At 49.2% G+C, this 19918-nt stretch overlaps 6 protein-coding genes across 6 annotated transcripts; 3 read left to right on the top strand and 3 right to left on the bottom strand.

Annotated features, from left to right (window-relative positions):
• Positions 1 to 175: 175 nt before the first annotated feature.
• On the bottom strand, positions 176 to 5668 carry T069G_06311 (amidase domain-containing protein; the record flags this gene model as incomplete). Its single annotated transcript, XM_056173521.1, has 2 exons — positions 176 to 739; positions 800 to 5668. The coding sequence occupies 2 exons, from the start codon at positions 5666 to 5668 to the stop codon at positions 176 to 178; spliced, it is 5433 nt and encodes a 1810-aa protein (XP_056027100.1).
• A 1028-nt stretch (positions 5669 to 6696) lies between these two features.
• Positions 6697 to 8361, top strand: T069G_06310 (fungal specific transcription factor domain-containing protein; the record flags this gene model as incomplete). Its single annotated transcript, XM_056173520.1, has 1 exon — positions 6697 to 8361. The coding sequence occupies one exon, from the start codon at positions 6697 to 6699 to the stop codon at positions 8359 to 8361; it is 1665 nt and encodes a 554-aa protein (XP_056027099.1).
• A 957-nt stretch (positions 8362 to 9318) lies between these two features.
• Positions 9319 to 10708, top strand: T069G_06309 (NAD dependent epimerase/dehydratase family domain-containing protein; the record flags this gene model as incomplete). Its single annotated transcript, XM_056173519.1, has 7 exons — positions 9319 to 9342; positions 9406 to 9479; positions 9531 to 9853; positions 9916 to 10059; positions 10118 to 10398; positions 10453 to 10555; positions 10665 to 10708. The coding sequence occupies 7 exons, from the start codon at positions 9319 to 9321 to the stop codon at positions 10706 to 10708; spliced, it is 993 nt and encodes a 330-aa protein (XP_056027098.1).
• A 235-nt stretch (positions 10709 to 10943) lies between these two features.
• T069G_06308 (fumarylacetoacetate (FAA) hydrolase family domain-containing protein) lies at positions 10944 to 12810 on the bottom strand (the record flags this gene model as incomplete). The annotated part of the gene is made up of 5 exons (XM_056173518.1): positions 10944 to 11930; positions 11981 to 12160; positions 12214 to 12389; positions 12432 to 12560; positions 12624 to 12810. 5 exons carry the CDS (start codon positions 12808 to 12810, stop codon positions 10944 to 10946), a joined length of 1659 nt encoding a protein of 552 aa, XP_056027097.1.
• Positions 12811 to 14134: 1324 nt separating this feature from the next.
• On the bottom strand, positions 14135 to 15562 carry T069G_06307 (amidohydrolase family domain-containing protein; the record flags this gene model as incomplete). The annotated part of the gene is made up of 1 exon (XM_056173517.1): positions 14135 to 15562. One exon carries the CDS (start codon positions 15560 to 15562, stop codon positions 14135 to 14137), a length of 1428 nt encoding a protein of 475 aa, XP_056027096.1.
• Positions 15563 to 16310: 748 nt separating this feature from the next.
• T069G_06306 (NAD binding domain of 6-phosphogluconate dehydrogenase domain-containing protein) lies at positions 16311 to 17328 on the top strand (the record flags this gene model as incomplete). The annotated part of the gene is made up of 2 exons (XM_056173516.1): positions 16311 to 16953; positions 17015 to 17328. The coding sequence occupies 2 exons, from the start codon at positions 16311 to 16313 to the stop codon at positions 17326 to 17328; spliced, it is 957 nt and encodes a 318-aa protein (XP_056027095.1).
• Positions 17329 to 19918: the final 2590 nt, after the last annotated feature.

Raw genomic sequence — 19918 nt, 5'->3', positions numbered from 1 at the left:
GCGAATAGGGTACAAAGATCTGATCGGTTCCGCAGGATATTCAGTTTGCGCAACTGGACTGCCTCGTGGCAAAGACGCCGCGACCCATGAAAAGATACCAAGGAGTTGTACCAATTGGCACGTTGACGTGTAGTCAGGTGTGCAAATAAGCTGTCATCGCTTAAATCCAGGTAGTTTAATCTATAACCACTAATACATCTCCAGCGTCGACATTATCTCCGGCTTCAACCAGCACAGCACTGCACGCTCCATCAAGGGGGCTCCTGACGACAACCTCCATCTTGCACGACTCAATGCTTACCAGTGGGTGACCCTTGGTAATCTTCTGTCCAGGCTGCACATGCAATTCAAAGCAGCGTCCCGGTATCGCTGATGGTACCTGTGTGCCATAGGCACTCCCGTCTTCCCCCCTGGAAGATCCTTTCACTGTGCGGGATTTGGGAATGTACGGCTTTGACAAATCTTCGAGGAAGGACACATTGAGCATCGATGCTCTTTGCTGCGCTCGGTGTTGCGCAATGAGCTCCTTATTGCCAGCTAATAGAGATTCGTACCATGCAAGTTCCAGTTCGCCCTCGACAATTTGGATCAACTTATCCGCTGGTTGGCTGTCCAGCTCCTCTTCTGTCACCGGGTAGAAGGTTATGCGATCGAATTGGCGGAATAGCCAGGGTGGCTGATTAACAGTTGATGGTAGAGTCTCCGGTGATGTCCATATATCCTTTGTCCTTCCAACGAGCTGGTATCCGCCTGGCGAGTCAGTCGCATAAATACAGAGGTATTGCCCACCGATGCCTACCGCTCCACGCGGCGTGAAAGAGCGTGAGGGATTATACTTGGTTCCAAACAATCTGTGACGGGGATCGAGTGGCACTGCGCAAGGAGAGCCAAGGAAGACATCACCGAGGCCGACCACGAGGAAAGTTGCGCTGTGCAAGAGCACCGATATATCCTCAATACCATTCAGCTCCTGCAAAAACTCAATGTTGCTTGGGAGCCAAGGAGCTTCGCCACGGATTGTAGAAGCATAGCGCTCTACAGCAGCCCGGCAGACAGTATCATCAAAGGCGAGAGGTAGTCGGACTGTTCTTGAGGGGATGCTGCGTCTTAATTGACATGTCGCTAGGTGAGCAAACAGCCGGTCGATCAACGTAGCAGCCGGTAGCCCATGATCATAAATGACGTGAATAGTACCCACGCCCGGAGTGAGTTCTTGGACGCCAGGAACAGGCTGTTCACGGTGCCGCTCGCAGAATGCAAAGATCTCAAAACTTCTCGCAAGATCAAAGTCAGAGGCGCCATCGATCTCTATGAGCAGTGCATTATCTCCAGCCTGGCGGCAAACATAGTCGTGGCCATTGTGCGTAGTCTTTCCGAGAACGACTTCCAGGCCGTCGAGATTGGGGGTGCCAACTGTTTCTTCAATCCCGAGATCGTATGGCAGCCTGATCTGCGATATTGCACGCTGAAATTCGCTGTCCAGCTTTAGTGCTGCTTGAGAAGAGATGGGCTGAAACGATACGGAATCTCCTGGCCGCAGCTGCCCCATCTTCCACTGATCCGCCGAGATGATAACGCTAAAAACGACAAAGCCTCCAAGGCTCGGCCCATCACATCCGAGAATCACAGCTTCGTCACCCGTGAAGCTCACACTTCCAATAGAATAGGGGCTGTCGTGGATATTGGACGGATGAAGCCCTGCCTCGCCTCCCGAATCGCGCGCCCATTCCGGCTTGGGCCCCGAAAGCCGGATGCCAAGACGGTTGCTGTTGTGGTGTACCTTCCATATACTGGAGAATAGTTTTACGAGGCCATTATGGGTGAAGTAGTCGGGCGCTCCGTGTGGTCCAGGGAGCACACGAATCCTCCAGCTCTTACCGCCAACCTGCTTTGGCATTGATATTACAGGACAGGACAGTAATCTGATTGTCTTGGTTTGGGAAGTACCTATGGGCACAATGTCTCGTGGACGAAGCGAACGACCCTTATAGCCTCCCATTTTGGCCAGTTCAAAGGTTGATCTGCTACCCATAACGGACGGAACTTGGATACCACCACCAATGGCAATGTAGACATGGTAGCCGGCTGTGATAGCACCCACGTGCACTGTTTGTCCGGCTTGAATGCGCAAAGTCGTGCTCAGAGGGGCGGGCTTTTCATCGATGAGCAAGAGTGTTTCACCGCCGGTGACGGCAATCACTGCATCACGATGGAATCTCAGACGAGGTCCGTGTAGCGTACACTCAAGCCCTGCAGCATCGTCGTCGTTGCCCACAAGTCGGTTGGCGAGGCGAAAAGAAAGACTATCAGCTGGGCCGCTGGGTGGGATTCCAACGCTCCAGTAACCAGTTCTGCCAGGATAGTCTTGTACGGACACACTTCCATCGCACTCAATCACCTCAAAGGTGGAAGAGATGAACTGAAATGAGTCCAGTGACTTGGTATGAAAGTTTCCCGAAGAGAATAATTCCGATGCCACAATTTGCCGCAGATAGTCGAGATTTGTCTGGACGCCCTCAACAACCGTGTTATTCAAGCCGTCTGCAAGTCGCTCTAGAGCCTCGCGACGGTCCGATCCCACGGCAATGAGCTTGGCAATCATACTGTCGTAGAGCGTCGTGACGTGAGTGCCCTCATCAATCCAGGTATCCACGCGTAGGGATTCGGGCCAATTCAGTTTGCTCACCGTCCCAGCACATGGACGGAACTGCTCCAGAGGGCTCTCAGCGTACAATCGCACTTCAATGGACGCCCCTGTTGTTGGGAGGTGGTTGACTGGACTGCTGAAGAGTTCAACTTCTTGACCGGCAGCAACTTGCAGCATGCATTCCACAAGATCTAAGCCCGTCACCAGCTCGGTTACTGGATGCTCAACCTGCAAGCGAGTGTTGACTTCGAGAAAGTAGAACTCGTCTTTGTTCACGTCGTAGATGAACTCAATCGTGCCAACATTGCGGTACCTCACGTGGGCAGCCAGCCGCACAGCGGCAGCCCTCATGGCCGCACGCTGTCCTTCCGGCACCATGATCGCGGGGCTTTCCTCGAAAATCTTCTGGTGTCGTCGTTGAAGGGTGCAGTCTCTTTCACCAGCTGTGACGACAGCTCCTCTGCCGTCTCCGATGATTTGGATCTCAATATGACGCGCCAGTTCAACGAAGCGCTCTATGAAGACGGCCCCGTCGCCGAAATTAGCTACTGCCTGGCGCTGGACTCCTTCAAAGGCGTCCCTCAACTCAGCTTCATTTGCGCAGCGCCTCAAACCAATACCACCGCCACCAGCCGTGCTTTTGAGCATCAGCGGGTAGCCCACGTTCTGCGCCTCGGCTAGTGCATCGTCTAGTGATGTTAACGTGCCCTCGGAACCAGGAACCACAGGAACACCGGATTCGATGGCAAGGGCGCGTGCGCGATGCTTTAGGCCAAGGTCGACCATCTGTGCCGGAGTAGGGCCAACCCAGGTGATACTGGCTTCCTCAACGGCCGTAGCGAAATCAGCATTCTCAGCCAGAAACCCATAGCCTGGGATGATCGCGTCTACTCCTGCAGACTTTGCAATGGTAAGAATCTGGCTGCTCGAGAGGTAGGTCTCGGCCACGGATTGACCCTTGAGCTCGTAGGATAGATCCGCAAGGTGACCGTGAGGGGAGTTGGCGTCGACGCTCGAGTAAATGGCCACTGCCTTGAGGCCCAGCCGATGCAGCGTCTTTATGATCCGTACGGCAATTTCTCCGCGATTGGCTATCAAGACCGTGGACACTGAGCCAAGTGAGGCTGGCTCTGGCTGATTCAGGTGACTGATGTAGGACCGCCAACCCGAAAAATGCGTGATGTCGACCGCTCCATCAAGGCCGTACGGCTCACAAACAAAGCCAGAGACCCAAGAGTGATCTCTAAGCTCTATTTTTCCTATGGAAAGTGGTGAAGGAATGGTGTTGGCAAAGCTAGCGTAAGCTGTCTCGGGTAATTCCCATACCTCGACAACAATCTCTGCCCCGGCTTGTGCATCCTGCAGGCGCTGCAGACCTGGCCGAGACGGGCCGCTTTCACTCTGAAGCGCGAATAAACGATAACGATTCGACGTCCTCGTCTTACGACTGAGAACAGCACCACGCGAGACAAGATCTTTGTTCAGAGGCATACCCGAGAGATGAGCACCAACTACGGCGACGCTGATGCTGTTCTCGGACATCTTCTCCGAAGCGTGTGCTTCTTGAGGTTTCGAAAGTGCCGGCTCGAGACAGCGCGCAGACACAGCTCCAAGTGTCCTTGTCTGGCCAGCTAACCATGCCCGGGCCCATCTCAACAGGTGCGGCTCCTGCCAGTTGTTTGCGATTAATGTGATCCCAAACGGCAGCCCATCGTGTCGAAATCTAGCTGGTACCGACAAGGCGGACCAATCTAGAAAGTTGACAAAGTTGGTATAAGTGCCCAGCCGCGAGTTCTCCTCCACAGGGCTGAGAGTGACCTGTTCGAGGGTTGGGAATGTGGGTGATGTGGGCACAAGGAGGCCGTCGTATGCGGCAAATGCCAGCTCGATCTGGCGCGTCAAGTCCTGCCTCTTGTATTCGCCCTCGAAAGCGTCCGTGGCAGAGAAGCTCTCCGCTTGCTTGATGATCTTGCGCACCACGGGATCCATCTGATCTGGTTCAATGTTCTGGATAAAGGTTCGAATCGCTTGGTAACGCTCTGCGACCCATGGGCCGAAGTAAAGCAGTGACGCGAGCTCGAAAAGCAATGTGAAGTCGACAGGCTGTAGTACCCATCCGAGTGATCTAGCCCTGTCGAGGACAGCTTCATACGAAGGAGAATGGTCATCGCGGTCGAACCAAGGTGGATTAGCACAAATAGCCAGCACGGGCTGCAGTCTTTCATTCGCCTTGTGTCCGAATCCAGAGTCTGAAGTATGTGTGGTGTTCAACGGCCGGATCCTCGAGTAAGAGTCCTGCGCATCGTAACCCTCTGCGACAGACAACACCGTCTCGGCGTCATCTGCAGTGAGCGCGAAGATGGACACGCAGTCTAGTGTCCGACAAGCCGGCACCACTCCTCTTGCGCTCAGAGCACCGCGTGTAGGTTTCAAGCCGACGATGTTATTCAAGCCGGCGGGAACACGACCGGATCCCGCCGTGTCGGTTCCCAGAGAGAATGGGACAGCTCCCCGAGCGACCACAACGGCACTGCCCGAACTGGATCCGCCGCTTACCCTCGTAGGGTCGAAACTGTTGGGAACCGCTCCGAACGGTGACCGAGTTCCGACGAGACCTGTAGCGAACTGATCGAGGTTGGTCTTGCCAATGAGGATGGCACCAGCTGCCTTTAGTCTCGCAACGACAGAAGCGTCTTCAGTGGCAGGAGTGGTGGCGAATGCCGGGCAAGCCGCCGTGGTTGCGAAGCCTACTGCATCTATGTTGTCTTTTGCGGCAAAGGGGACGCCGTATAAGGGGAGGGAAGTTGGCTGTTTGTGTGAGGCATGTAAGCGGTCCCATTGCTCTTTGAGTTGCTCATCTGTACAGATACTGATCCAGGCACGCGTTGCTGCATTAGAGCTGCGCTCCCTCTGAACTAGTGAGTAGAGTCTCTGCAAACCACCACCCAATGCCTGGACTGCCCTCCATTCGTGAATGAGAAGAGGGGATTGACCCTCGCGCGATTGAGTGATTCGGGTCATTTTTTCAGGCCAATTATACCAGAATTGCGCTCTGTATTAAGGATGTGTCGATGCAAGGAAATGTCTTCATGAGATCCGGATTGAGGAAGAAAAGATATTGGAAGATACACCCTGTTCTAAGGTTGGACAAGGAAGAATGAAGACTGGTGGCAGCGAGGTCGCTTGGATGGAAAGGCCCTGCTTATAATAATAGATAAACCACCACTGGGTGCAAATTGTCTCAAGAATTCGAGGAGCCGAGCGCCCCATCAAGGAATGCCATTGCAGCTCCCTCATGATGGGCCGAGTAAGTGTGCGATAATGATGACCGCGCCGGCCAGGCGATATCAAAGTTGAACAGAGTGAGTGGTAGGGAGAAGGCGACGAGTGAGTACATCCAAGTGCATATATGGAACAGACACTTTTGATGTAAGTGCCTCCCGCCGCCGGCGCAACTCGGCCGCCGGCCACCGCGGGTTTAAGTAGGTGGACTTTCGGATCGTATCAACAACACACCCACAGCAATTTAGTACGCAGATAGCCTCCAACGCGTGTGTTAGTCCGTAATAGCCATAGCCCTCTTACATAACTCATCTACTAATCTGAGCTACCTATCTTATCTTTCTGGCCGCTGATCGGTTTAGGCGGGGGCGCCGCCGATGATTATCTCCCAAGATCTTTGGTTGAATCTTTCTTTGAGCCCGACTCAAATCGCACCGCCGCCGAGTGGCAACACTCAATCACTCACTATCTTCCGAGTATCAACGATTGCTCCACATTGCAGTTCATGGCGCGACCCATCTTTGCACTCCAAGTGCATCTCGATATCGATGTTGTCGCCCAATGCGCAAAATCCTGCTCATCAACCGTCCAAGGCTGCACAACAACGGAGGCGGGGATCCAATCGCTCAAGACCTTGTGATACCTGTCGCATTCGAAAGACGCGCTGTGTGCGACAAGACGGCCAGCCGCGATGTGTGCTGTGTACCTTTCACGATCAGTCGTGTACGTTTGTGCACGCGCCGCCGTCACGTACTCGCAATGCGTCTATGACAACGCAGCATGAACAGCAGCAGCAAGAGGAGGAGCAGGAAATCGATCTTGTCCAGCCTGTTTACTTGGCCGCATCGCCACCTAGCTCAGCCAGCTCACCAGCGCATTCTCGGAAGGGAGCTGAACAGGCTACAGATGATGTGGCATTGTCGGCTTCGGACCCCTACGCAAAAACGATTGCTCAGCCAGACCCGGCGGTGTTGAGCAACACTCTGGGATTGGATCTCACGACCCATGCAGAGTACATCGGCTTGACGGACCTCCGACTCCCAGCTGCTGGTACAGCTCCATCTAAAGCGTCCAAGAAACGCCGTCTGGACGACAGAACTGTGTTCCTTGTCCACGCAGATGAGGTATCCGCCTCAGAAGCACAGCGCATCGCAGATGTTGACGCCATCGAGGCGATTGCTCGGCCGTGGGGATCAACACTCGTCGATTTGTACTTTCGAATCGTCCACCCTAGTTTTCCCATCTTGCATAAAGATGTATTCATCACAAAATACCGCGCTTCACATCATCACTTTGCCCCTTCTCTATTGGCAGCCGTCTATCTGATCGCACTGGATTGGCAACTGTACGATTCTTGCCTTGCTAGCGAGGAAAATTCCCTGCCCGATGCCAAAGCACTCGAGGAACTGGCAATGAGAACTATTGCAAATGACATGCGTCGACCCAAGCTGAGCACTCTCGAGGCTGGGCTTCTGCTCCTCCATCGCAGTCGCCGTGCTGCACAGAGTGGCCTCGCGCATATCTTTGCGACCAATCGTATGCTGACTGCTCAATTGGTCGCCGTAGCGCAAGACCTTGGCATTCACCTTGACTGTAGCTCTTGGTCGATTCCTAGGTGGGAAATAGGACTGCGCCGACGCTTGGCCTGGGCGCTTTATACACAGGATCGTTGGGGTTCGTACATCGACGGACGGCCGTTTCTCATCCATCAATCCGACTGGGCCGTTGTATCGTGTACGGATTCTGACTATCCGGAGCTGCATCCCGGAGTCAATGGACAGCAGCATACCGCGATTTCTGTCGGCTGGGAAGTGTTTCTTCGACAGGCAGAACTAGCCCAGATGCTGAGCGAGATTTCGGTAACCTTCTACAGCGCTGCTGCGTGGAGGCGTGGAGGCACTCTTGAGCAGATGAGCATCGTGGAAATGGTAGCATTGGCCAAGCCAATGGGTCTGAAGATCCGCGAGTGGTACGCTGCGCTGCCGCAGCATCTCTTGCTTGATAACACCAGCACCACGCGCGAGCTCTGTGCCGTTGGTGCTCTCCACCTGGCTTACGTTGCGGTCGAAATTGCCCTTTACCGCGCGCTGGTCCGCTCTATGACGCCCGATATGCCGCAATCACTACGCAATGTGCTTGTTCAAACTGGCAAAGCCAAAGTGCAAGCGGGCATCGACTTCCTGTGCGCCTTACGACCAGAGCACACAGCTTCTTTCTGGGGAAGCGCAGCCGCATACCAGGTGGCAGAAATTGGGGCGCTTATTAATCTTCTTGGATCAAGACCCGGTGTGGATGAAGAAGACAAGACGTGGTGTACTGCAAGAATAGAGGAGCTGCAGTGGGAGCTACGGGTGAGAGGCAGTGCAGCTTCGTTTGCAAGGGATGGGCTGCGACTGCTGGGGCGCGATGTATTGGGCTTACTGAAGCCATAGTGTAGTATCTGTGACGATATAAGTTACGGAGTTACGGATAATTTATCTGATAATTATTGATGGCCTCGCCATTTTTGTCTCAGTACCTGGGTATTGAGACTTGCAACTGTTAGGTTTATTGGATAATTATTGAGTTTCTGCAGAGATTTTCCATGATCTCTTAGCCATCAATCGACGTGCCAACAAGTAGAGTTACCATACTTGAATATGGAATTCTACTCCTGGTCTCCTCTTATCGACTCACATGGAAATATTTCTTCCTTATCTCAAAACAATGCTCGATCCTCCACGTATCACTGTCTTTCCTCGAAACTTCTGTTGCAGATCTTAAATACATCTGAAAGCTCTTCAAACTCGGAGCGTCAAATATCTCAATCCTTAGAACAACGGTGATTATGATAACTCTATTACGTATGCAGAACGTAAGTTATCTTACTCTAGCAAATGGAACGACAATTCTGTGAAACGGTGGCTAGTAGGTATTTCAACGTATTACGTTGTACGGCAGGGACTTATCTGACTCGAGGAGTAAGTCATGTCTCTTATCGAAAAAGGTTAATTGGCCGTATCAAAAGGCGGAGTAGTTGGACTGAATTTGAAGGGCTTGGCAGAGTATAACGCAGGTAAATGGTTAGTAATTATTCTCCTTGTGTTACTATCGCCCAAATGTTGTACAACAATACTGTATAGCTGAAACTTGACCAATAGTAGGGAAGACAAGCATCAGCAAAAATTACTAGAATTCAAGTCGATGGCTTATTCTTGACATACGTCACAGTACAAGCTTAACTTACTAATAATAGTTGTTACTGAACTAAACTTCCTACCGAGCAATCAACCATATATATTGCTACAGCTAGATGATTTCCCCAAAATATCCTTCACCAACTGCACCAAACTCTCGTTGACAATATATACTTCCTTCATTCTCTTTCATCAGAAATACCAACCTCATCAATGGCTTCCAAACCCCTAATACTAGTAGGATAGGCAACATCAACAAGAGGCAATTATATGTATGTAGCCTAACATGCTTTCTAATAGGTCACCGGAGCCACAGGCTATGTAGGCGCACATATAGTTGAACAGGCCCTAGACGTTGGCTATCCGGTCCGGGTGTAAGTTATGGGCCACAATCCTCCCTCGTCCAGAGCTAATATCACTATTAGAACATCTTTCCCAGGCAAGATCAATTCTTCCAAGGGGCAGTTTGGAGAGGGTGTCGAAGTTGTTGAGATGATTGATATTGCCACTGGAGACCTTACCAATGCACTCCGAGGCGTAGAGATTGTTATACACGCTGCTGCACCTCATGTTGGTGAGACGGACTTAGAGAGAGTGATATCAGGGACTGTTGATGGCACATTAAATATCGCTCGCCAAGCGGCGAAAGCTAATGTCAAGAGGATTGTTTTTACCAGCAGTTGGAGTGCGTGCGTAGATATGGGGGATCCTGCGGCTTGTTTCAGCAATTATGTCTTCACCGAGAAAGGTATGTCAATATTCACTCAAGTTTTCAGTCACCCCAACTGATATTGGCTGACTCCCAAATAGATTGGAATTCTGCAACGACCGAGCAGGTTCTTAGCGGCAAACACAACAAAAACCCTGTTTGGCTACACGGTGCTGCGAAATCTCTGGCTGAGCAAGAGATATGGAAGTTCGCTGATGATCACCCAGAAGTAGATGTTACAACGAGTACGTATCAAACGCCAAATCCAGAGTCTCAAGTCTAAAGATAATAATTTATTCACAGTCAATCCGCCTTTTATTTACGGACCGCTCGCGAAAGGTACAAAAATTAATAAAGAGGTACTGAGAACTCACCCATCGCTTGGTAGGTTCTACAGCCTCCTTCTTGCGGGTTCTTCGCTCCTCGAATTACCTCCATCTTTGGCAATACCCATTGCGGTCGACGTCCGCGACGTTGCTCGTGCTCATATTCTCGCTCTAACTGCTCCACCTACCACTGAGATTGGAAGGAAACGTATCCTCATTGGGGGCCGTAATTTCCGAATGTGTGACGTGAGCGAACATGTTGCGGCGACTCGCCCGGAATTAAAGTACCGACTTGGAAATCCTCGTGTAAAGCGGGTGACCCCAATTGCTACGATAGACACTTCCCGAGCCAAGGAGATTTTGGGATATAACGAGCCTCTGCCCTGGAAGAAGACAGTGAATGATATGATCAATAGTATGTTGGAGGTGGAGAAAAGTTGGTAATAGTAGGGTCTTTCATGTCACGTAGCGTTGGCTTGGGCCTAGCCTTGTTGATATGAATACACTAGTGACCATTTATATAGAGAAGCACTGCGCTGCTTTGGGACTCTATGTGCGAAAGGTTTAATAATAGAGCAAACTTGGAAAAGGTTCTCTAGGAAATGAAAGTCAAGGAGCTTTAAAACTCAGATAGATATGTTTGTGACTCTGTTTATGATACCAGACTTCATTACTTGACGTTGTGATTTTGTGATTTGCTTTTAGTACTTGAACAACAATGAAACCTCTGTACACATGTCAATAATCTAACGACTTTCTAGGCCTGAGAGCAAAGTGTATTATCTATTGTCTGGTGAAATTATCTATAGCAAAGTCTTCAGCTGCTCTGATACCGCCGTTACATCTTCATAAGTATGCCAATGCCCGACATTTGGCAACACTACAGCTTTCGATCCTTTGATACGCCGAGAGTATTCCTCTACCACTTCTGGAGGGGATACAATGTCCTCTGTGCCCGTCAAAATAACCGTCTGCGCCGTTACAGCCTCGACCGGCAATGCAGCTGTAGCCATTGCTAACGCCCGGCACGCCTTAGCATAGGACGTTGGTTCCTGTCCAAGCAAGCTCAGCCGAGCGGCTGTCACAGCTACGGGGTTTGTTCTTTTCGTGTTTTCCGAAGTGCCATTTAACACGACAGCATCGACGACAGCTTTCATGCCTTGTGTTTGAGCAATATAGCCACGCGTATCGGTATTTGTTCTTAGTTGCTCCGGTAGTGGTGAGGGTGGTGGACCAAGGAGCAAGAGCTTATTTACCAAGCCGGGATTTGCAAGTGCAAAAGTCAATGCAATTATGCAGCCCATAGAATGCGCAACCAACGTAGCCGGGCACAATGCACTGATACCTGAATGCTTAAAGACGCCTGCAAGATCGGCTGCCAAAGACTCCATAGTAAGCACACTGAGCGGATGCGTTGGGCTCAGGCCGTGACCCTCAAAGTCAAAGAGGTGTAGTGTGGCTCCCTGCTCCAGCTGTAAGTGGGAGATAATCGGCGAGTAGAACTCGGAGGTGGCACCAAGGCCGTGAACAAAAACGATATTTGTCTTGCCGGAACCGAGACGTCGGTAGTTTAATGGTTTGCCGTTGATGCTGGTTAACCCCACGTTGGCATTAAGTGAGCGAGAAGCATTGCTGATCTTGAAAGCTGACTGCGAGACTGGCGGCTTGGCCGCTTCGTTGACGCTTGAAACCCTGTTTTGAAGGGTCCCAATTCCGGGGACAGTGACGGTAATCTCATCGCCGCTCTTCAGGTACAGTGGAGGGGTATGTCCGAGGCCGACTCCAGCAGGCTTCAAGACTTGTTAGCCAACATAGAATAAAACTGCATTGAGAACCTTACCGTTCCGCAAGCGATAACATCGCCGGGCTGCAAAGTCTGTCCCTCAGATATCGTGCTAATCAAGGTCGGAATATCGAAGATTAGGTCCTCAGTTGTTGCGTTTTGTCGCAACTCGCCGTTCACATGCGTCTGGACCCGTAAGATGGAGGGCAGATCTTCTTTGGGGACAGCAGCAGGACCCTAAAGGCATGTAAGTAGATAATTATTGACATAATTCATATCCGTCCACTTACAATAGGACAAAATGTGTCGGCTGACTTGCCAATGAAAAATTGTTTATGGTCTCTTTGCTTTTCCCGTGCTGTAACATCGTTAATGATTGTATACCCCCATACATAATCCATAGCGTTCTCTTTCGAAACTCTAAAACCCGCCTTGCCGATGATTACACCAATTTCTCCTTCATAATCTAAACAATTCGTGAAATCCGAATGAAGAAATATCTCATCACCATGTCCAATAATAGATGTTGCGCGCTTTGTAAAGATCACGGGGTGACTCGGTCGGTCCACTGTATCCGAACTATCGTATCCAGAAGAATTGAACTCTTTTGCATGGTCCATGTAGTTCTTGCCCACAGCTAGAATGTCATGGCCTGATAAAGGCGCTAGAAGCTTGGCAGAAGCCAATGGGATTGCGGAACCGGATGCAACTATCGGCAGGGACCCAGCTTCAATAATCTGGAAAAGGCTCTCAACCGGACTGCCGGAAAGAAACTGTAGAGGTTGCACTGTTCCAGCCTGCAAATCCAGGTGGCCAATCTGCGTAACACCTGTCTCCAGGTGCACGAAGGCGGCATATCGAGTTAATCTTGGTGATTCAGAGCCCATTGCTACTAATTTCAACCCGGAAGAAGCCCTTTTGTGGTTGTTTTCAATGTTCTTTGTTCTCTCTTGTTGACGTTCCCCTTCGTGGAAAGATAGTAGGGATATGTGGTAAACCCGTGGTAGTCCACGAAAAGCAAAATGTTAGCCAAATAAATAGATGGTTAATGTAGCCAATTGCCTGTGGTGGAAGTGTGCCGCAAACGAGCTACGCTTTGAAGCACATTAATAACCTCGCGCTACAGTGCGTTGGATATGGTATTGTCCGCACATCCCGGTATCACAAACAAATCATCGCCCGATTTAATGTCCCCGTTCGGCATCCTACGCAGTCGCGCGCGGGGAAAGGCGGCGGAGCAAATACCGAATAAGTCGCAATGGCAAGGCTCATATGCACGGAGATGAGCGGACTTGCGCGGATGAGCAGGGTACCGGAGAGTCTCCGGCTTCCTTGACAGAGCACATACGATCTAGTAAAAAAGGTGGGATATACAAGTGCGAAAGCCATTGGCGGAGGGAGATAGAGCTCATAAGTCCAGCCAGAACTACTACGTATTATGCGAAGTGAGCTTTAAGCCAGCAGCACCGACACCACCACTAGACATAGTCATACAATTAACATACATCAGCATAGTCAAAGCATCATTGATGTATTTGGAGTCCGGTATTTGAGAAACAGCAAGTTCATTATCACGAGATACTATTGCGACGTTACACCATGACGTCGGTGTTCTTAGTGACCGTGAACGAAAAAAATCATCCAGCAATAAAGGAATTCCAGTCGTTCCAATTGATCATGGACGGGGATAGCCACGGATGTAGCCGTATTCTCTCCAATAACATATCTAAATGTAGATTGAAGCTAAACGCCCCAAGGAGCCGCTCGTCCGCTACTCTAGCCATCTACTTACGATAACCTAGCCCTCTGCATCTCTACGCCTTCAAAACATTTTTTCAGGTTATCCACTTCAGATGAGGAGTTGAAAAGTAATATTCAAAGGGGCTTGCCAGTCTTAATAGTTAAGTTGGAACTACAGTTATTAATATTCTCGTCGACCAAAGGGTTTTGACATGGTACAAATTATAATGCGACACAGAAGAACGAGCCAATGTAAACCACGTAGCCCTTCTCCTCTCTTAATTTGGGTACATGTAGTTTCCATTTTCCTCTTCAACACTTGCGACTGACCTATCCACCTTCTAAAAAGGCTTGCTCTCCCTTTGAGATGTTTGCTAGTTCAATGGCTTGCTCTCTCATGCACTGTCTTCTCTGAGATAGAACGCGATTGGAAGCTTATTCTCACGATGCAATTTTGCCTTCGTAAGAACACTATTTCATGATTGGTTGCACTACTTCCCTTTTGATCTTCCAGTCAAATGACCCATCGGCATTCATTACCGGTAAGGTGGTCGGTTTCGGAACCCTCTGAGGCTGTCCCTCGCCAGTGACATTCTTATGCACATGTCCGTTTAAGACGATGGTATGAATGCGGTCCTTGTCTTGAAGGATCTCTATATCTTCCAACGGGTTGCCGTCTACAAGAATGACATCCGCGTAGTAGCCTGGTAGGATCTTCCCAAGTTCGTCTGGATGTCCCATAAGCTCTCCTCCCCATGCAGTGGCCGATATAATTGCTTCCATGGGAGTGAATCCAAAAAGGTTGACAAAATGAGCAAGATCCCTCGCATATGTTCCATGAGGTGCCCAAGCAAACCCGTAATCACCACCGGGAAGTATTTTAATACCTCTCTCGCGCATCTTGATCATTGCCCTTGAGGCGATCTCCACTTCTTCCTTCAACTTCTTCTTTGCTGCCATCTCCGGTGTAAGACCGAAGGGGATGGCTTCGCCTGTGCAGGAAGTGAGAGGAAAGTTGATGGCGGGAGCAACAAAGACCCGATCCTTGATTGATTCCAGAAGCTTCATGCCCTCATCATCAACATAAGATGCGTGATAAATGACGTCTACACCAGTCATTGCGCAGAGCTTGACGGACGCAGCACTTCGTGCGTGTGCACACACGCGCTTTCCCCGGCTGTGCGCTTCCTCAACCGCTGCGCGAGTTTCTGCCAGAGTAAAATATGTCTCTTCACTACCCATGTGTTCGTGGACGTAGTCTCCAGTCATTGATAGTTTAATGTTGTCGACTCCCAGTGCCAGAAACTCGCGGACTGCCTTACGCATCTGATCCACACCGTCTGCAAACTTGGTTATGGAAGGGCCAATGGCGCCACCCGTAGTAGAAATTTCTTGGGCGTTTGCAAGCGTTCGAGGACCCGGGATCATTCCTTGCTTGATGGCGCCCTTGATGGCGATGTCGAGCCGGGGTCGAGCTGATGCGGCGCCAAAGCACATAGTGAAGCCGTAGTCAAGATACATCTTTGCCGAACGAGCCGTGTACAGTACGTGTTCTTCTAGGGGAATTCGGGCGATACCATCCAGGGTGGGAGAATCAGTCCAGCTCAGGTGAGTGTGAGCATCACACAGACCCGACATGAGCGTCTTCCTCCCTTGTCCATCCACAATGAGTGTGCCTAGCACGGTAGCTGTTTCAACCAAACCAACTCTGGTGATGCGCTCCCCTTCTATCAGAACATCTCCTAGATAAGGACTTTTGCCCGTAGAATCTAGAATGTTGACATTCTTAAACAGTACCGTAGTTGGATCTCCGGGCAGATGATTATGTATCTCAATGTCCGCTGGGGTAGGCTTAAAATGTTCAACACCAGCAGTAACTGTGTGATCCGTAGCAGACATGATGTGGTGAGGCGACTTAGCAAAGATGGTTATATAGATGTGACTCGAATGCTTGGCTGCTTCTTAGCCTGGACAAAGACGTATGGTGCAGATATATATGTATTGTTGCGGCAAATGGTCTCTCCGATCTGAGAGACTTGCACAATGGTAAATAGTTGAGTGAACTTCCATGTACTGCATTGAGGTATAACTTGAAAAGCTGCTCATCGGAGTTCTTTAAGTGATACCCGTCCCCGTGCCGATTGCCACCATCAAGGTCGATTGGTTAGCATCGCGGGGAACGCGGGGAACCGCTGTAGTTAGTTGGCATTGGCGGATCATGTCAGGTTGAATAGGGGCTTGCACTCTTTGATTCTAGGCTGTAATGGGCTCCATGACTTGCCATCACCATGTGAACGGAGAGATGCCGACGTAAGGACCGGGCGACGTGGGGATACCTTGCGGATAGTTGCCGGGCAGCAAAAGAGCGGCTTACTAAAGCTGCGTATGAGGTTATCCGATATTCTCACATACACCTCGATGCGCATTCTATATCCAAGACTACAATTTCGGAGCACGGGGCGCGGGTCCACAACAAAGTGAAAGAAGCAATATAAAGTAGTTCCTGTTGAATCATCAAGTATGGGAATCGGGAGACATAAATCGAGCAGAGATAAGACATATCCCAATATTTATTCTTCTTTTCCATATCATTAGTCTTTCACCTCTTATTTGTGAATCATTCATAAACGCGTTTCTTCAATACCAAATGGAGTACGGTGGACAAGCGTTTGGGTGGGTAGGGCTGGGAAACATGGGTTCAAGCATGGCTTTGAATCTGGCCACCTACGCGGAGCGGCATCATCACCCCCAAATTCGCGTTTGGAACCGCACAGCCGCAAAGGCAAAGGACTTGGCACCGGGTTACTACCAAATTGCAGCTTCTCTCCACGAAATTGGCTCTAACTGCAATATTGTTCATGGATGCCTTGCCAATGATGACGTTGCGTTGGCTATCTATAGAGAGCTGTTCAAAATCCAGAATAAAGGCTCCATCTACGTGGATCACTCGACTCTATACCCTACAACCTCCAAGACGCTCCAAGCCGAAGCTCAAAAGAATGGCGTGTATTTTCTATCCTGTCCAGTTTTTGGCCCCCCCGCGGCGGCAAAGTCAGCAGAGTTGCTTGTGGTACTGTCTGGCGACGCTGAAGCTCGAGAAAGTGTGAAAAAATATCTCGTTCCCTCACTTGGAAAAGACTTGATAGACTGTGGGGATGCAACAACGCATGGGGCTACACTCAAGTTACTCGGAAATAGTTGTATTTTGGGCACCATTGAGCTTCTGTCAGAGAGTTTCGCACTGGCTGAGAAGACAAACTTCGACCTGAACGTCTTTTATAACTTCATTCGTAAGTCGTCTACCTCTTACTCTTTTTCATTCAACTCAATAGTATGCTGAAAACCGAAAAGAAAAATGGTTCCCAACGCCCGCATGGCTTAATTATGGGAAGAAAATACGAGATGGTGCTTTTAGCGGCAAGACAGGCTTTACATTGCCCGGTGGAATGAAAGATGCTTCGTATATCCGTCGGCTTGGGTCTGTTACCTCAACTCCAACTCCCATAGTTGATCTGGCATGGAACCACTTAACTACAGCAGTAACAATAGGAGGTCCAGGGCTTGATTGGAGTGCATGTGCGGTAGGTATGAGAGTGAGTGCCGGGCTTAAACCATTTAATGGGGAGGATTTTAGCCTTGATAATGGCTCTGCTGCAAAACACTAACGCTGTTTCTTTCCATTCCTGAATGAAGGAGAGATGGATAGATAGCGTACATTGTGTGAAAAGAGAACAATGGAGAATAGTAGACACATTAAATTGATTCAGGTCATATTTCACTGCTGAATTTGAACTTCCGAGAGCAGCCTGTAATCACCTGTATCAATTTCCTTCTTATTAGTCAAACAATAGACAAGCCCTAGTCGAAATTATCGAAGATTGCCTGTATATACCCGCTGTATATCTGAACTGCTGATATACCAAGTTGAATAGCATGATCTCCTTCTATTCGAATTTCTGGAGCTCTAGAGTCCGACGTGATAACCGATGATGAAGTAGAAACATCGCTAACAGCGTTCGCGGCCTCCTGTGCTTTTTGTACTAGCACGGGGCTTCCTCGAATATGAGTTGGGTTAGAACGCGACTTGACTATCTCAAAAGTAGCAGACATGGAGAATTCAGCAACGTCAGTCATCAATGCGAATTGTTTGAGATCCGGATAAGAAGAGTAAAGTTCTTCAGCTGCCGATCGACCCAACCAGATGTCATGGCCCAGGCCTTTTTCATATAAAGAGGACCATCCGGTTAAAAAAACCCCGCACATCAAACTGGAAGACTGTAGGGCGAAGAATGCTCGAAGAGCCCCTTCAAATGTCCCTGGGGACTTGGAATCATCAAGATGGAAACATATACCTATCGGCGGCAGTTGCGGGTCACGGCCAGGGCTGCTTAAGTAGATGTTCCCAACATTATCTTGCTAACCAATAATTAACGCATGGTATTTATTAATGATGACATAGCGATCCGATATACGGACGTACTCTGAACTGCAGTGCATGCTGAGCTGCCAGCAACCGCAGGCATTTGCGTAAGGGAGTGTTAAGCCGAGGACTTTCAGACTCAAATCGTCGGATATAAAATGGCAATAGCCATTCAAAAGCTCTATCGGCTTCATTAGATGCCAGCATGACGAATAGTTCTTTGGAATTTGTGACCAGTTTGGACGAAATTCCACACGAATAAGATACCAGACCAGTTTTGCCTCACACTGCAGATCACGATTCATTTAAGCGTCTGCTTGCCTATGACATTGCTGCATCAAATTGGAAATTACTATTATTGGGTAAAAGACTGTGAGTGGGGCAGTTATCATGAGTAGGCCACATAATGCCAAACTCATCGGAGAGATGCCGGATGACAGGCTTTCCATGAGCTCACACATAGACAAAAGATTCGCCACCGGAGATAGGAGTTGGCTATCTTACCGCGCCGAATTATCTTCATACATTGTTGCAAGAAATTATCCTCGGGATACTAATCTGCGATTATTATGTTTGCAAATCAGTAACTTGTACTGCAATAATAGCAATGACACCATGGAATAAACCCCCGGGTAGTCTACAGCCAACAAGATCCCACCCTGGATTATACCTTGTTATAGCTCTAGTCTCCTGAGTTGATGATCAAGTATGTTGCATATTATAGTAGCCTAATATAGGTTGATTCGTGAACAACTCAACAATCCTAGTTATCTACCCTATTGAACTATATAACATTCGACGCATTTCCGACTAGATATCGATCTTCTTTAAACTAAAGATTTGCTTTTACTCGGCGCAAGTCACTGAGATATTGAGATTTTCACTTTAATTTATGAGGCGAAGTCCACACAGGGGAAATGAATACATGTACTGTTACGTCCACTGTAGCTCTCAATCTATTTTCAGGAGAAAAGGAGTCGTTTCAAGCCGAGAAAAAAAGGCTAAAACTCAAGATCATATGCCAAAGTATCTTCACATAATTCCTCCCTCATTGTGTGGACTCTGTGGACTCTGATTAGCTCCTGAAGCGAAGAATCGATTATACCAGACAAACGCAAGATGGGCTGGGTGCGTAGCATAGGAAACTAGGTGTTCAGAAGATTCTAAAACCGCCACAATTCCCATATCAAAGCCCTTTGAACGAAATGCGCTGAATGGCACAGGCGGATTGGCGGAGAGAGTAATGAGACCTGGAATCTTGCCAACCATTCCTTGAGCTAGGTTGCTCCATTGCGAAATTTGAGCTCGCGTAATGCCTGACTTTAGGCGAAAAAGTACTAAAATTGGAGGGTTGTCAGCCGCGGGCACTGCTACCCATCAAGGGTTATACTCACCGATGTGGTAAACAGGCATATCCTATAGTTGTGGCAGAGCCTCGTATACAAATGCTCTATCAAATCTGTATTGCCGCAATGCCGTGGTCTTAAATTAGCCCCAGAGAGGCGTTGCAGCATCTCTCCGAGGGGAACCCACTATGTTGTACAAGTCTCTTGAATAGTTAAGGATATTGACCGAGAGTTCCGTAACGGTAGTCAAAGCGTTGCTCAGCTCAACAGCTTCACTCTTTTAATTGCGTGAAGATTTCAGCTCCGTCTTGTATTATGCATAGAAGACGGTTCGGTTGTAATGCATAGCGTAACTAAAGAGACACCACAATTGCGCGGTATGTTAGCTGATAAAAAAACAAATAAAATTGATGGAATATTGTGAGCATCCAGTATAAATCACATGCAGCTTTTCTGTGAGAGCATCGTGGTCAGTGATGTAATTTTGTC

This window comes from Trichoderma breve, chromosome 4, assembly GCF_028502605.1.
Source record: "Trichoderma breve strain T069 chromosome 4, whole genome shotgun sequence".
Taxonomy (NCBI): domain Eukaryota; kingdom Fungi; phylum Ascomycota; class Sordariomycetes; order Hypocreales; family Hypocreaceae; genus Trichoderma; species Trichoderma breve.
This window is presented reverse-complemented; position numbering and strand designations above follow the sequence as displayed.